Source organism: Neofelis nebulosa, chromosome 4, assembly GCF_028018385.1.
Source record: "Neofelis nebulosa isolate mNeoNeb1 chromosome 4, mNeoNeb1.pri, whole genome shotgun sequence".
In the NCBI taxonomy this organism is placed as follows: domain Eukaryota; kingdom Metazoa; phylum Chordata; class Mammalia; order Carnivora; family Felidae; genus Neofelis; species Neofelis nebulosa.
In genome coordinates, this window is record NC_080785.1 from 152297067 (window position 1) to 152310243 (window position 13177).

Here is a 13177-nt window from a genome sequence, read left to right on the forward strand (position 1 = left end):
GGTGAGTCATCTCCAGCTGCAGCCTCCCCCCATCACCATCCTGTTGTCTCCTCTGTCCCCAGGAACCTATTTGAATTCCAGCCTCCAGCAGTCATGTCACTAGTCACTCTGACCTTAAAGCAGCAAAGACTTCTGACCCTAGACAGAGTTGGAGAGGTTTCCCTCAGCATTTGTCAAGAACCTTCCCGGGGAGTCCCGGAAGCCACAGGAGGTGGGGGGCTTTACACTTCAGTAGACTCAGATCCTCTGTCGGGCAGGGGAGGTGGGGGCGGTGTCCTTTGGGACGCAGGGTGGGGGGCGGGCCGCCTGGGACCCCGCCCGCAGCTCCGCCCCCGGGATCAGGGACTTTTTCTCTGCCGTGGCGGCGGACCGCAGCAACGGCTGGCGGCGGAAGCCGGCGGACAGACAGACCGGCAGGCAAGACCCGGGCTAGGGGTGGGGGAGCGCTGGGCTCGGACTTGCCACAGCCGCGGGCCGAGGGACAGAGCCGGGGGCCTGGCTGACCGACTCCCCCCACCCAGGATGAGGCTGCCGCTCCTGGTGGCCGCGCTCTGCGCCGGGATCCTGGCAGGGGCGCTCCGAGTGCGGGCCCAGCAGAGGGAGAGAGGTGGGCACCGCCGGGAAGGACGCCGTCCAAGCCGCTGCACCCTGTCACTTGTGGCTTTCATCCGGGACCCCCCACCACCACGACCCTCCCCGCATCTCTGCTAACTCTCCCCCCACTTCTCAAACCCTCCGCTGCAACCCCGTGCTGGCTCTCCCAAACGGCATCCTATTCTAATGGGTCTCAAACTCTGGCTCTCCAGATGTGCACTGGGTCGCCTACTCTCTGTCACTCCATCCTGGCCCCTTGAGGCCAACCCCAGCCCCCAGATCCACACCTGCGTCCGTGGCTCTGCCTTCTCTAAACACACCAGTCCTCCATGGAGAGTCTGCTCTGGGCCCCTCCGTGCCACCCTCCAAGTCTCCCAGGCCCAAGGCGGCCTGGGCCGGTTGGCTTAGCTGATGAGGCCTACTCCATCCTCCCCAGCCCCTAGTGCGGAGGGACCATAGCGCAGGGAGGGGTGGGTGGGCTCCAAGAAAAAAGCATGATGGCTCCTCCCTGCCCCAGTGACCTGCACTCGCCTTTATGCTGCTGACATCGTGTTCCTACTTGATGGCTCTTCGTCTATCGGCCGTGGCAACTTCCGTGAAGTGCGTGGTTTCCTGGAGGGACTGGTGCTTCCATTCTCTGGGGCAGCCAGTGCACAAGGTGTGCGCTTTGCTGCTGTGCAGTATAGCGACGATCCACGGTGAGTGGTAGCCCCTGGAGCTGGGAACCCAGAGATCTGGCCAAGATTCTTCCCCCCAGAAGCAGAGAGCCCAGAAACCCCTAGGCCAGGTTTTCGGGAACCCAGAGACACCCTCTCCGCACCCCCCTCCGCCCCGCCCCTGGCCAGGACATCCTGTGGAGACAGAGGCAGGGATCTCCCAGGTAGAGTCCTCACACCTGAGACACCTCCAGTCTATTGTCCTGCCAAAGATGAGGCTGTCTTTTCTAGTCTGGAGGTGGAGAGCCCAGGGGCCTCAGATGCCCCCTGCCTACTGAACTCTCCATGTTCCAGCCCTCTGCCTCTCCCCTCACACAGGGCCTCCCTGTCTGGCCAACATCCACCTCCCTACAACTAGACCCTTCCTCCCACAATTACTTAATTAACTAGACATCCTGCTGCCCGAGGCAGCGAGCCCCAAGAGCTCCAGCCACCAGCAGAGCACAGAGGGGTATCAGAGGAGTTTGTTAACTTAATGGCTTCAGAGGTGGAGGGCAGGAGTCACAGAACCAAGAGGACCCTCAAGGGGGCCTGATATTCACTGACCTCACCCGGAGGCCTCTTAGAGGCCAGGGCCAGAGGTCTGTTGCCACCTGTTGCCACCTTCCCTCCCCTGTTGCAGGACGGAGTTTGGCCTCGATGCACTTGGCTCAGGCTCAGGTGGCGAGGTGATCCGAGCCATCCGTGAGCTCAGCTATAAGGGGGGCAACACGCGCACGGGGGCTGCAATTCTCCACGTGGCTGACCACATTTTCCTGCCCCAGCTGGCCCGACCTGGTGTCCCCAAGGTGATCTCCCACCCTACCATTCCCCCCACCAAGTTAGCTGCCTGAGGCAGCACTGATTTACCCCCGGCACCTGCCCCAGGTCTGCATCCTCATCACAGATGGGAAGTCGCAGGACCTGGTGGATACGGCTGCCCAGCGGCTGAAGGGGCAGGGGGTCAAGCTGTTTGCTGTGGGTGAGTACCCATCTGGGGTGACAAGTGGGCTATGGCAGGGGCCAGTCAGAGGGCATGTGGACAGCTGAGCTCTGATTGGGCATCACCTCAGGCATCAAGAATGCCGACCCCGAGGAGCTGAAGCGAGTTGCCTCACAGCCGACCAGTGATTTCTTCTTCTTCGTCAACGACTTCAGTATCTTGAGGACACTGCTGCCCCTTGTTTCCCGGAGAGTGTGCACAACTGCTGGTGGTGTACCTGTGACCTTGCCCAGTGAGTTCCTGCCCCCACTTGTGCCCTGACCTAGACCTCTGACCTCCCTCCCCAAACCTGGAGGTGCTGCTTCCATTCCCTGTGCTCCTGACACCGAGCTAGGGGTTCTGCCCTCTGATCCTGCCCTTGAGGTGCTGATCTGACCTTATGTGCCCCCGACCCTTGACCCCAATGCTACACTTTAAGTCTGACCCCTGATCCTCCTGCCTGATTGCCTGACTCCTCACCCTTCCCAGCTGATGACTTGACATCTGGGCCACGAGACCTGGTGCTGTCCGAAGCAGGCAGTCAATCCTTGAGAGTACGGTGGACGGCGGCCAGTGGCCCTGTGACTGGCTACAAGGTCCAGTACGCTCCTCTGACAGGGCTGGGACAGCCACTGCCAGGCGAGCGGCGGGAGGTAAGGATGTCAGGAGTGGTAGGTGGAGGGCTGGGGACTTGGCTGGGCAAGGTAAAGTGACCTCTGGCCTTGGGCAGGTGAGCATCCCAGCTGGTGAGACCAGCACACAGCTGCAGGGTCTCCGGCCACTGACTGAGTACCAAGTGACCGTGGTAGCCCTCTACGCCAACAGCATCGGGGAGGCTGTGAGCGGGACAGCTCGGACCAGTGAGCAATTCTGCTAACCTCTGACCCTGTTCATCTAATTGCCCAGTAACCCCTTCCCACCCCTGACTCCACTAATCCCTGCTGGACCTTCCCCCAGCTGCCCTGGAGGGGCCAGAGCTGACCATCCAGAATACCACAGCCCACAGCCTCCTGGTGGCCTGGCGGAGTGTGCCAGGTGCCACTGGCTACCGTGTGACATGGCGGGTCCTCAGTGGTGAGTGAGAAGTGTGGGCTGAGGGGGATCTTGGCACGTCAGACAGGGTTGTAGGGTCCTAAGTCTGCAAGGCGCGCTGATCCCTTGGTGCTCGCCCCGCCCCCCCCCCCCTCCTGCCCATGCAGGTGGTGTCACACAGCAGCAGGAGCTGGGCCCTGGGCAGGGGTCAGTGTTGCTGCGTGACCTGGAGCCTGGCACAGACTACGAGGTGACTGTGAGCACCCTGCTCGGCCGTAGCGTAGGATCTGCCACCTCCCTGACTGCCCGTACTGGTGAGAAGCCTGGGTGCTTTCTTCGCGCTGGGTAGGCAGGCGGGCAGGGCACAGAGGCCACTGACATCCCCTGTGCTCTGGGCAGATGCTTCCGTTGAACAGACCCTGCGCCCAGTCATCCTGGGGCCCACATCCATTCTCCTTTCCTGGAACTTGGTGCCTGAGGCCCGCGGCTATCGGCTAGAATGGCGGCGTGAGAGTGGTCAGTGCAGGGGAGAGGGGCGGGCGGGCAGGGTCAGGCTCGGCTTCAGCCAGCCTGACGCTGTCGTCTTGCAGGCTTGGGGGTGCCACAGAAGGTGGTACTGCCCTCTGATGTGACCCGCTACCAGCTGGATGGGCTGCAACCAGGCACTGAGTATCGCCTCACGCTCTATACTCTGCTGGAGGGCCGCGAGGTAGCCACACCTGCAACTGTGGTCCCCACCGGTGAGGGCTCTGTGGGCCTTGCCAAGTGAGAGGGGAAGGTACAGGGGCCCGGGGCAGCCTTTAATGCTGTGCTCTCCAACAGGGCCAGAGCTGCCTGTGGGCCCTGTGACGGACTTGAAGGCAACCGAGCTTCCTGGGCAGCGGGTGCGAGTATCCTGGAGCCCGGTCCCCAGTGCCACCGAGTACCGCATCACTGTGCGCAGCACACAGGGTGAGGTGGACACAGCCACACCCGGACACACATTAAAGTTCCAGCTTTTGCGGTCTGACTACACCTTCACCCCAACACATTGCACCTCTGGGTTTCTACAGCCTGCTCCTGTCTCCTTGTCCGACTATCCCCCAAGGTGGAACTGAGCCCAGGCCTGTCACGGTGTCTTTCTGCTCCCAGCCCTGCCTCAGCCCATCTTCTCACCCGGATCTGTCTCCACTCCCTGCCCTGCATCCCTGCCTGCAGCTTTGGCCCTTCTCCACAATCCCAAACTCAATCCCTGCCCTTCTGTTACTCTAGCTGGAACCACTGTCCACACTGACCTCTCATCCCCTGTCCCCATCCAGTACTGACCCCCATTACCCCACATCACTGTCTATCAATGACCTGTCAACTCATATCACTATCCACTGATTTCTGTCATCCTACATTCCATGTCCCTGTCCACTGACTCCTATCATCCTGTATCTCCGTTCATCACTGGTGCATTATCCTGTGTCATTGTCCATCACTGACCGCCATCATCCCACATCCCTGTGTCTCACGGACCCCTGCCCACCTACTCTGTCTTCTCTCTTAGGGGTTGAGCGGACCCTCGTGCTTCCTGGGAGTCAAACAGCCTTTGACTTGGATGATGTCCGGGCTGGCCTAAGCTACACTGTGCGGGTGTCTGCTCGAGTGGGCAGCCGTGAGGGCGGTGCCAGCACCCTCACTGTCCGCCGGGGTGAGCACACAGGAGGGTTGTGGGGGGACAGCTCCTTGATTCACTCTGGTCCCGGTCTTGACCCCTGACCTCTGCCTTTAACCCCCAGAACCGGAAACCCCACTTGCCATCCCAGGGCTACGAGTTGTGGCATCAGATGCAACACGGGTGAGGGTGGCCTGGGGACCTGTTCCTGGAGCCAGTGGATTTCGGATTAGCTGGAGGACAGACAGTGGTCAGTGTGGGGTGTGTGGGAGGGCTGTGGAGAGGAACAACTAGGGTTTGGGGGATTGAGGGGGCAGGCAAGAGCCATGCCAACACTCCCCTCTGACCCTAGGTCCGGAGTCCAGCCAGACATTGCCCCCAGAATCCACTGCCACAGATATCATGGGGCTACGGCCTGGAACCTCCTACCAGGTGGCTGTGTCAGCACTGCGAGGGAGAGAGGAGGGTCCCCCTGTGGTCATCGTGGCTCGCACTGGTCAGGGCCTGACCCAGCCCCTTGACTGGCTATCTCCAGTGCCCCTTCAGACCCCCCTGCCCCCCTTCGCAGATCCTTGTTTCGCTCCAGAACAGCCTCCCTCTTCAGATTCCCACTGCCTTCTCCCTCAGAGTCCTGCTTTCTCCTTCGGCCTCCCTTGCCTCCTCTTAAGCCCCCATCTTCTTCAGATTCTTCTGCCTCTCCTCAAAAATCCCACTCTCTTTGCCCTCAGATTTCACCACCTCATCTCTCAGGCTCCCACTGCTTTTTCTGCTCCACCTTGCTCTCCTCTTAGGCTTAAACTTTTCCCTTTGTCAGACCCCCTCACTGCCTCCTCAGACCTCCATCAGAACCCTATTATCTTCTCTGTCAGACCCTCTTCTCTTTGATTCCTATCACCTGCCACCTCAGACTCCCACTATCTCCTCTGTCAGATCCCCAGTTCTTCCCCCATCTGGCCCATTAACTACCTCCTCCATCGGATCCCTGCCTCCTTTTAGACTCTCACAGCCTTCTATTAGATAGTTCCCCAAAACCTCCTCCATCAGACCCTCCACTGCCTCCTCCATTGGACTTCCCATTGCCTCTCCCCACAGACCCACTAGGCCCAGTGAGGACTGTTCATGTGACGCAGACCAGCAGCTCATCTGTCACCATCTCCTGGAACAGGGTTCCTGGTGCCACGGGATACAGGGTCTCCTGGCACTCAGGCCATGGTGGGGACCAGGGGTTTTGGAGGGGACCAGAAGTTTTAGAGGGTCATGGGGGGCAGGTCTGGGTGGAATAGGGGCTGGGGGGTTTTATTAAAGGTCCAGGTGGGGCGTTGGGGGGCAGAGTCTAGCTAGCCCTGGAGCTGCGTCCATCCTCACTCCCAGGCCCAGAGAAATCCCAGTTGGTTTCTGGAGAGGCCACAGTGGCTGAGCTGGATGGGCTGGAGCCAGATACGGAGTACACGGTGCATGTGTGGCCTCATGTGGCTGGTGTGGATGGGACACCTGCCTCTGTGGTTGTGAGGACAGGTGAGTGGGCCCTGGCCAGCTGGAAATCACATCTCATTGGCTACCCCGCCCCAGTTGACCACTCCATCACTGCTCAGTGAGTTCGCCACATTGACTAAATGTCCACCCTCAGCGACCTCCTGGCTGCCCCACACTGCCCACTCTGGGGCACTGGCCTCGTCCCTCTCAGAGTTTGCCTACACTGACCGGTCCATACTAACCTCACACTGACCTTCAGACCTTCCTGCGTTGACCATGTTTGCACTGCCACCCCTTTCTCTGCCAGCCATCCAGTGGCCCCTGACCCCTTCCCCTGCCTTTGCCCTCAGACCCTGCGCCCGTGGGCAGTGTGTCGAAGCTGCAGATCCTCAATGCCTCCAGTGATGTTCTGCGGGTCACCTGGGTCGGGGTCACTGGAGCCACAGCCTACAGACTGGCCTGGGGCCGAAGCGAGGGTATGGTTCCCTGACCCTGCCCTTGTCCTTCCTGGCTGGGACTGCCCTCTCTGGTAAACCACCCCCACCCCGACCGTTGCCCCATGCTTGCCTGGCCAGGTGGCCCCACAAGACAGCAGATGCTCCCAGGAAACACGGACTCCGCCGTAATACGGGGCCTCGAAGGCGGAGTCAGCTACTCGGTGCGAGTGACTGCTCTTGTGGGGGACCGTGAGGGAGCACCGGTCTCCATTGTCGTCACCACACGTAGGCGGACCTTGGGCTGGGGCGAGTCTGGGATTGGCCTCCACGGTTTGGGGGCGGGGTTTGTGCTCTGCGGGTTAAAGGGGGAAGGAAGGATGAAGCCTGGGATGGGCAAAGGGGTCGGTTGGGATTGGCTTAGGAGCCAGTTGGGGGGCGGAGCCTCCCTGAGTCCCTTGCTTTCCCTGTAGCGCCTGAGGCTCCGCCAGCCCTGGAGACCCTTCGCGTAGTGCGGCGAGGCGAGCACTCGCTGAGTCTGCGCTGGCAGCCGGTGCCGGGGGCACACGGCTTCCGTCTGCGTTGGCGACCCGAGGGTGAGAGGTTTCCCTCGGTAGGGGGTCAGGGACCGATGGGGGCGGGGCTGGTGGCGGGGTAGGAGAGGTAGGTCAGTGAGCGGGCCACGTCTGTCAGTGTCAGTGGGGGGATGTGCTGTGCGCTGGGATCAGTCATGCGGGGTCAGTAAAGAGAACAGGGTGAGCGAGAATGAGGAAGATCGGTTAGGAGGGTGGATCTGGTTAGCAGGGTCAGTCAGTGAGGTGGGTGAGATCATTAATGCCCGTCTGTAGCATCTTCCCACATGCCTTGGGTCCCCACTTCCATGCCTGCCCCAGGTGGCCAGGAACAGTCCCGGGTCTTGGGGCCTGATATCAGCAGCTATGAACTGGATGGGCTGGAATCAGCAACCCCATACCGAGTGTGGCTGAGCGTTTTGGGGTCAGCTGGAGAAGGGCCCCCCACAGAAGTGATTGCACGCACTGGTGAGCCCAGAGTCCACTCTTCCCTGGTGTGATGTTTCCCCCACTGATAACCCGCACTGGTTTCCTGCACCCCATGGCCGTGAGTGACTCCTCCTGTAGCCCCTTACCACTCCTGACCCCAGCATGATCTCCCTTGACACTTCCTTTGCTAAGATGATCCTGCCCCAGAACCTCTTCAGATGATCTCTCTCTTCTGGGTTCTCAGGACATAGACTCTGATCCCTGGTTTTTTATTCCTTCTTCAGAGTTACCCCGGGTGCCAAGCACTGAACTGCGTGTGGTGGACACTTCAATTGACTCAGTGACTCTGGCCTGGACCCCAGTGTCTGGAGTATCCAGCTATATTCTGTCCTGGCAGCCACTCAGACGCCCTGGCCAAGGTGAAGGGGAGGCCAGGATTGGGGTGGGCTGGCAGTTGGGGCTCTGTGGAAGACCTCCTGTTTAAACAGGTTTTATCTTTTGCAGACATCCCTGGGGCCTCACAGACACTTCCAGGGATCTCGAACTCCCAGCAGGTGACAGGGCTAGAACCTGGCATCTCCTATACCTTCTCCTTGACACCCATCCGGGAGGGTATACGGGGTCCTGAGGCCTCTGTCACACAGAACCCAGGTAAGGTGGGCACAGTGGGAGGGGCTTAAGGGGGTAGTTAGATGGGCCAGCTGCTTCAGTAACTCAGCCCCTTTCCTGCAGTGTGTCCCCATGGCCAGATGGATGTGGTGTTCCTGCTGCACACCACTCAGGACAATGCTCATCGTGCAGAGGCCGTAAAGCGAGCCCTGGAGCGTCTGGTGTCTGCGCTTGGGCCTCTTGGGCCACAGGCAATCCAGGTTTGGCCCCGGAGACAAACAGACCCCTTCCTATCCCAGCCCTTCCCCATCCCACACTTCACAGCAGCTACCATTTCCCTCCTCCACCACTGGTCCACCATCTGTCTCCCAGCCCTTTCCAGGCTCCAGATCTCCTCATCTGCTGGTTGGCTGCCTATACTGCCATCACTGCTGACCCCCTAGTGTTCAGGTTTAGTCCCATTCCCTGAGCTCTATATCCCGCCCCCCCTCCCCGCCCCGATAGGCTCTGCCATCCTTGCTTTGCCATCTTCCCCAGGCTCTGTGTTCCCCCACCCCAGGTTGGCCTCCTGTCCTACAGTCATCGGCCCTCCCCACTGTTCCCACTGAATAGCTCCTATGATCCTAACACCATCCTGCAGAAGATCCGCAGCATCCCTTACACGGACCCAAGTGGGAACAACCTGGGTAAGGACTGCATTGTACATGGACTCTTGGGGCCTACCTGTTGGGAGCTGGGTGCCCTGGGTTCTGACATGTTCTTTCTCCCAGGCACAGCTGTGGTTACTGCTCACAGACACCTATTAGCACCAGATGCTCCCGGGCGCCGCCAGCATGTACCAGGGGTAATGGTTTTGCTAGTAGATGAGCCCTTGAGAGGTGACATCTTCAACCCTATCCGTGAGGCCCAGGCTGCTGGTGAGGAGGAGGGCTGGTGGGGATGGGGCCTGGGAGTCGGGCTGGCTCCAGCAGGGTTGTCATGCAGGCTGCTGGACCCCTCCTTAGGGCTCAGAGTGATGATACTGGGCCAGGCTGGAGCTGACCCGGAACAGTTGCGTCGCTTGGTGCCAGGCATGGACCCTGTCCAAACTTTCTTTGCTGTGGACGACGGTCCAAGCTTGGACCGGGCAGTCAGTGGTTTGGCAACATCCCTGTGTCAGACAGCCTTGGCCACTCAGGTTTGCAAGGGGCCTCTGGGGGAGGGGTGACTGGTGGGGGAGAGGGCGCTGGAGACTCTTGGGACAATTGCCTAGCCTCAAAAAGACCTTATGTCCACAGCCAGAGCCAGAGCCTTGCACATTGCATTGTCCAAAGGTAAGTGTCCAGGGTTGAGAGGATGGGCGAGGGCCACACCCGGGGCTAGCCACTCTGACCCTCATGTAATGTATCTTTCCCCAGGGTCAGAAAGGGGAACGTGGAGAGATGGTGAGTGACCCTATTTGGGGGCAGAGAATGGTTGGGGGTCAGTGTGGCTGGGGGAAGTTGGTGGCACAGGGCTCACTGATCACCCTTCCTAGGGCCTGAAAGGACAAGCCGGGCCTCCTGGCCCCCCCGGCCTCCCGGTGAGTGCCTCCCCACGCCTGTCCTCTGCCCCCTGACCAGAGTACTGCTTCCTTACCTGCTCTCTCCTCTCAGGGCAGGGCTGGTGCTCCTGGACCCCCAGGGCCTCCTGGAAGTACCGTTGCAAAGGGTGAGAGGGTGAGTGGAAATCATTGGGGTTCCCCGAAGACACTCCTCCAAGTGTTCTCAGGGTTTTTAGAAGACAGAAGTAGAGAGCAGGGCTAGAACCGCAAGGGTGTTAGAAGTCTAAGTGGACATTTAAACCACACCAGAGACTCTTGGGCAGGGCCTACAGTAGAGCAGCCAGTGGGGTTTTGAGACTCCCCCCGAGAGCCTGGGTGTAAGTTCTAAATCCCAGAGGCAGGGAAGGCCCCTCCACCTCATCATTGCCCTGGTACCTGGGATGAGTCCCTATTTAGCTCAGAAGGGCTGCTTCTCTGCCCCACTGCTCCACCCCAGCAACACTCAGGGGCCTGTGGGGTGGGAATCTAGATAAAGAATAGTCTCGGCTCCTCCGGCAAACCAAGGGCACGGAGGGAGGGTCCCTTCCTGCCCTGACCTCTTTGACTCCTTAGGGCTTTCCTGGGGCAGATGGGCCTCCAGGCAGCCCTGGCCGCCCTGGGACTCCTGGAACCCCTGGCTCCAAGGTAAGCAAGCCTTGCCCTTGCAGGTCACTTGGTAGGACTCTTTGCTTGAGTGGGTGAGTAGGTGGTCTGACTGCCCTGACTTCTTCCATTTACAGGGCTCCCCAGGGTGGCCTGGCCCTCGTGGAGATCCAGTGAGTTGCTTTCCCTTCTTTGCTCACCCAGTGTCTTCCCAAAGTTCTTTCTGGAGGGTGGGGACCCGTTGGGGGTGGGCAGTGTGGATGCGCTTAAGCCCAAGCATCACCCTTTGCTCTATTTTGTCCTCAGGGAGAGCGAGGACCTCGAGGCCCAAAGGGGGAGCCGGTAGGTGAAGGGGGAAGGGAGGGAGCCAGGATGTCCCAGGGAGGAACAGGCTGGATGCTATGCGGGGCCTGTGGCATGATAAGGAATACCTGGGTACCTCTGGGAACTTCTCCCGCCTCAAGGCTCCCATGCCCTGAATCCTGCCCTTTGCTTTCTGACCTGCAGGGGGATCCCGGACGAGTCATTGGAGGCGAAGGCCCAGGGCTTCCTGGGCAGAAAGGGGACCCTGGACCTCCAGTAAGTTCTAGGATGTGTGGGGGCAAGAGGTGTGTGGTGGGGAACCAGCAGGAGGCAGGGTAGGAGTAAGGGTCAGTGGGGTTGTACTTTATACTTTGTCTCCTCCATTAGGGCCTCCCTGGATCCCGTGGCCCACTGGGGGACCCAGGACCCCGTGGTCCCCCAGGACTTCCTGGAACGACTGTGAAGGTGACAACATGATCCCTTTATGGTCTCATGACCTCAATGTGATCCAGTGACCTGGTGACCCCATTTGAACCCATATAACCCCTACTGGTTGCTCTGACCCCATATGACCACTTAGCCCCCCATGACTCCTCAGTTCCTCCGTGACCTTTGTAATCCGATTTGTCCCCATAACCTTCATTTCTCCTGGTATATTTGGGAGTGGAGGTGTGGTCCAGGGTCATGGAGTCATGATCTGTCTTCCAGGGTGACAAAGGCGATCGTGGGGAGCGGGTAAGTGAGGGGCAAGGTGTCCTGGGGGTGGCTTGGAGTCTGATTCCCATTGGCTGGCTCCTGACCTACTGTTCTCTCTCAGGGCCCCCCAGGACCAGGTGATGGTGGCACTGTTCCAGGGGAGCCTGGGCTGCCGGTGAGGGAGCCTTGAGGCTCTTCTGGGGACCTTGGGGGCCATCTCAGGGGTGTGGATACTGAGGCTGAGGCTCTTCTGGGGCAGTGGGTGGGTGCTGGGCCTCATAGTTTGGGGCTCACGTTTTCACTCACTTTCTCCTAGGGTCTTCCTGGAGGCCCTGGACCCCAAGGCCCAGTTGGCCCCTCTGGAGAGAAAGGAGAAAAGGTGGGAGGCCTGACCTCTTGGTGTGCCCATTCTGGGGCGGAGGCTGAGGGAGGTAGGGTCTTCTACTCATCTGTTTCTCCTTCAGGGTGACTGTGAGGATGGAGCCCCAGGCCTCCCAGGACAACCTGGGAGCCCGGGTGAGCGGGTGAGTGTAGGGGCAAGGGTTCTGAGGGATGGGCACAGCTCCCTCAGCTTCCCACCCTCTATCCTATGCTTATGCCCAAACTCAAGTCTCCAAACCCCTTCTAGGGCCCACGAGGACCTCCTGGGGACATTGGCCCCAAAGTAAGTGCTATTTTGGGAGGTCAGGTGTGGGGTGTGACCACTGGGACAATTCTAGGACTGGGGGCTGGGGGAGGATCAGGAGATGAGGGCTCTCAGCAGGTCAGAGGTTGTAGTTTTGGAGGCAGGATAGCTAGAGTTTGAGATGCCTTCTCTAGGGCTTGACAGTCAAGGCGCCTCTCCTATCTCTCTCCCCTTAGGGTGACCGAGGACTGAAAGGGGCTGTGGGTGAGATTGGAGAGAAGGTAAGTGCAGCCTAGGGGTTTCTCAGGGCCCCAGAGGGTCTGTGGCCAGACTCAGCTCTGACCCATTCTGTTCCATCAGGGTGAACGTGGACCCCCTGGCCCAGTGGGACCGCAGGTGAGCCCTCTGACCTGATGCCAGTGTCCAGCTGACCTGTGCTCTGTGCCCCTTCCTGGTTCTGACTTCTCAACCTTGATGCCCCCTGTCCCTGGCCCTCCACCTCTCCTCACATGACTCTTGCTGATGCAGGCTCCAACCCTTAACCCCCGGGACCTGCTTTTTACTTCCTGACCCTGCTGAACTGACCTTGACTTCCACTGACCTGGACTCTGTCACCCCTCAGTTTGACCCCTGTTGCCTAAATCCTGACCTTTTGTGCCCTCTCTTCAGCATCCCCACAATTTCTAGCCCTTGCTTGCTACTATCTCCCTGCCCATCCCCCCGGATCAGCATTTCTGCTCTTCTTTCCCAGGGGTTGCCTGGAGTGGCTGGACGTCCGGGAGCTGAGGGGCCCGAAGTGAGTCTGTGACTATGGTAGGATGGGGAGAGGGGTTTTCAAGGGTTCCTCCTGCTCTGGCTTCATACCTTTTCCATATGCAGGGGCCGCCGGGACCCACTGGCCGCAGAGGAGAGAAGGTGAGTCATTGCCTG

At 59.8% G+C, this 13177-nt stretch overlaps 1 protein-coding gene across 1 annotated transcript in view; it reads left to right on the forward strand.

The window, feature by feature from the left end:
• Window positions 1-384: 384 nt before the first annotated feature.
• The window catches only part of COL7A1 (collagen type VII alpha 1 chain), a 30894-nt gene continuing 18101 nt past the window's right edge, over window positions 385-13177 (forward strand). Inside the window, exons 1-45 of the mRNA XM_058727040.1 lie at window positions 385-607; window positions 1112-1292; window positions 1933-2098; window positions 2178-2271; window positions 2363-2524; window positions 2761-2924; window positions 3002-3131; window positions 3229-3345; window positions 3471-3617; window positions 3703-3819; window positions 3894-4043; window positions 4126-4254; window positions 4835-4978; window positions 5067-5192; window positions 5295-5438; window positions 6035-6154; window positions 6314-6457; window positions 6766-6891; window positions 6991-7137; window positions 7323-7445; window positions 7743-7889; window positions 8135-8269; window positions 8355-8501; window positions 8583-8719; window positions 9019-9145; window positions 9230-9376; window positions 9464-9636; window positions 9737-9772; window positions 9857-9883; window positions 9976-10020; window positions 10094-10156; window positions 10594-10665; window positions 10761-10796; window positions 10930-10965; window positions 11131-11202; window positions 11314-11391; window positions 11635-11661; window positions 11744-11797; window positions 11939-12001; window positions 12087-12146; window positions 12251-12286; window positions 12484-12528; window positions 12608-12643; window positions 12999-13043; window positions 13127-13162. Of these exons, the coding sequence (XP_058583023.1) occupies window positions 523-607; window positions 1112-1292; window positions 1933-2098; window positions 2178-2271; window positions 2363-2524; window positions 2761-2924; window positions 3002-3131; window positions 3229-3345; window positions 3471-3617; window positions 3703-3819; window positions 3894-4043; window positions 4126-4254; window positions 4835-4978; window positions 5067-5192; window positions 5295-5438; window positions 6035-6154; window positions 6314-6457; window positions 6766-6891; window positions 6991-7137; window positions 7323-7445; window positions 7743-7889; window positions 8135-8269; window positions 8355-8501; window positions 8583-8719; window positions 9019-9145; window positions 9230-9376; window positions 9464-9636; window positions 9737-9772; window positions 9857-9883; window positions 9976-10020; window positions 10094-10156; window positions 10594-10665; window positions 10761-10796; window positions 10930-10965; window positions 11131-11202; window positions 11314-11391; window positions 11635-11661; window positions 11744-11797; window positions 11939-12001; window positions 12087-12146; window positions 12251-12286; window positions 12484-12528; window positions 12608-12643; window positions 12999-13043; window positions 13127-13162 (4596 nt within the window). The 5' untranslated portion in view covers window positions 385-522. The remainder of the gene's footprint in view (window positions 608-1111; window positions 1293-1932; window positions 2099-2177; window positions 2272-2362; window positions 2525-2760; window positions 2925-3001; window positions 3132-3228; window positions 3346-3470; window positions 3618-3702; window positions 3820-3893; window positions 4044-4125; window positions 4255-4834; window positions 4979-5066; window positions 5193-5294; window positions 5439-6034; window positions 6155-6313; window positions 6458-6765; window positions 6892-6990; window positions 7138-7322; window positions 7446-7742; window positions 7890-8134; window positions 8270-8354; window positions 8502-8582; window positions 8720-9018; window positions 9146-9229; window positions 9377-9463; window positions 9637-9736; window positions 9773-9856; window positions 9884-9975; window positions 10021-10093; window positions 10157-10593; window positions 10666-10760; window positions 10797-10929; window positions 10966-11130; window positions 11203-11313; window positions 11392-11634; window positions 11662-11743; window positions 11798-11938; window positions 12002-12086; window positions 12147-12250; window positions 12287-12483; window positions 12529-12607; window positions 12644-12998; window positions 13044-13126; window positions 13163-13177) is intronic.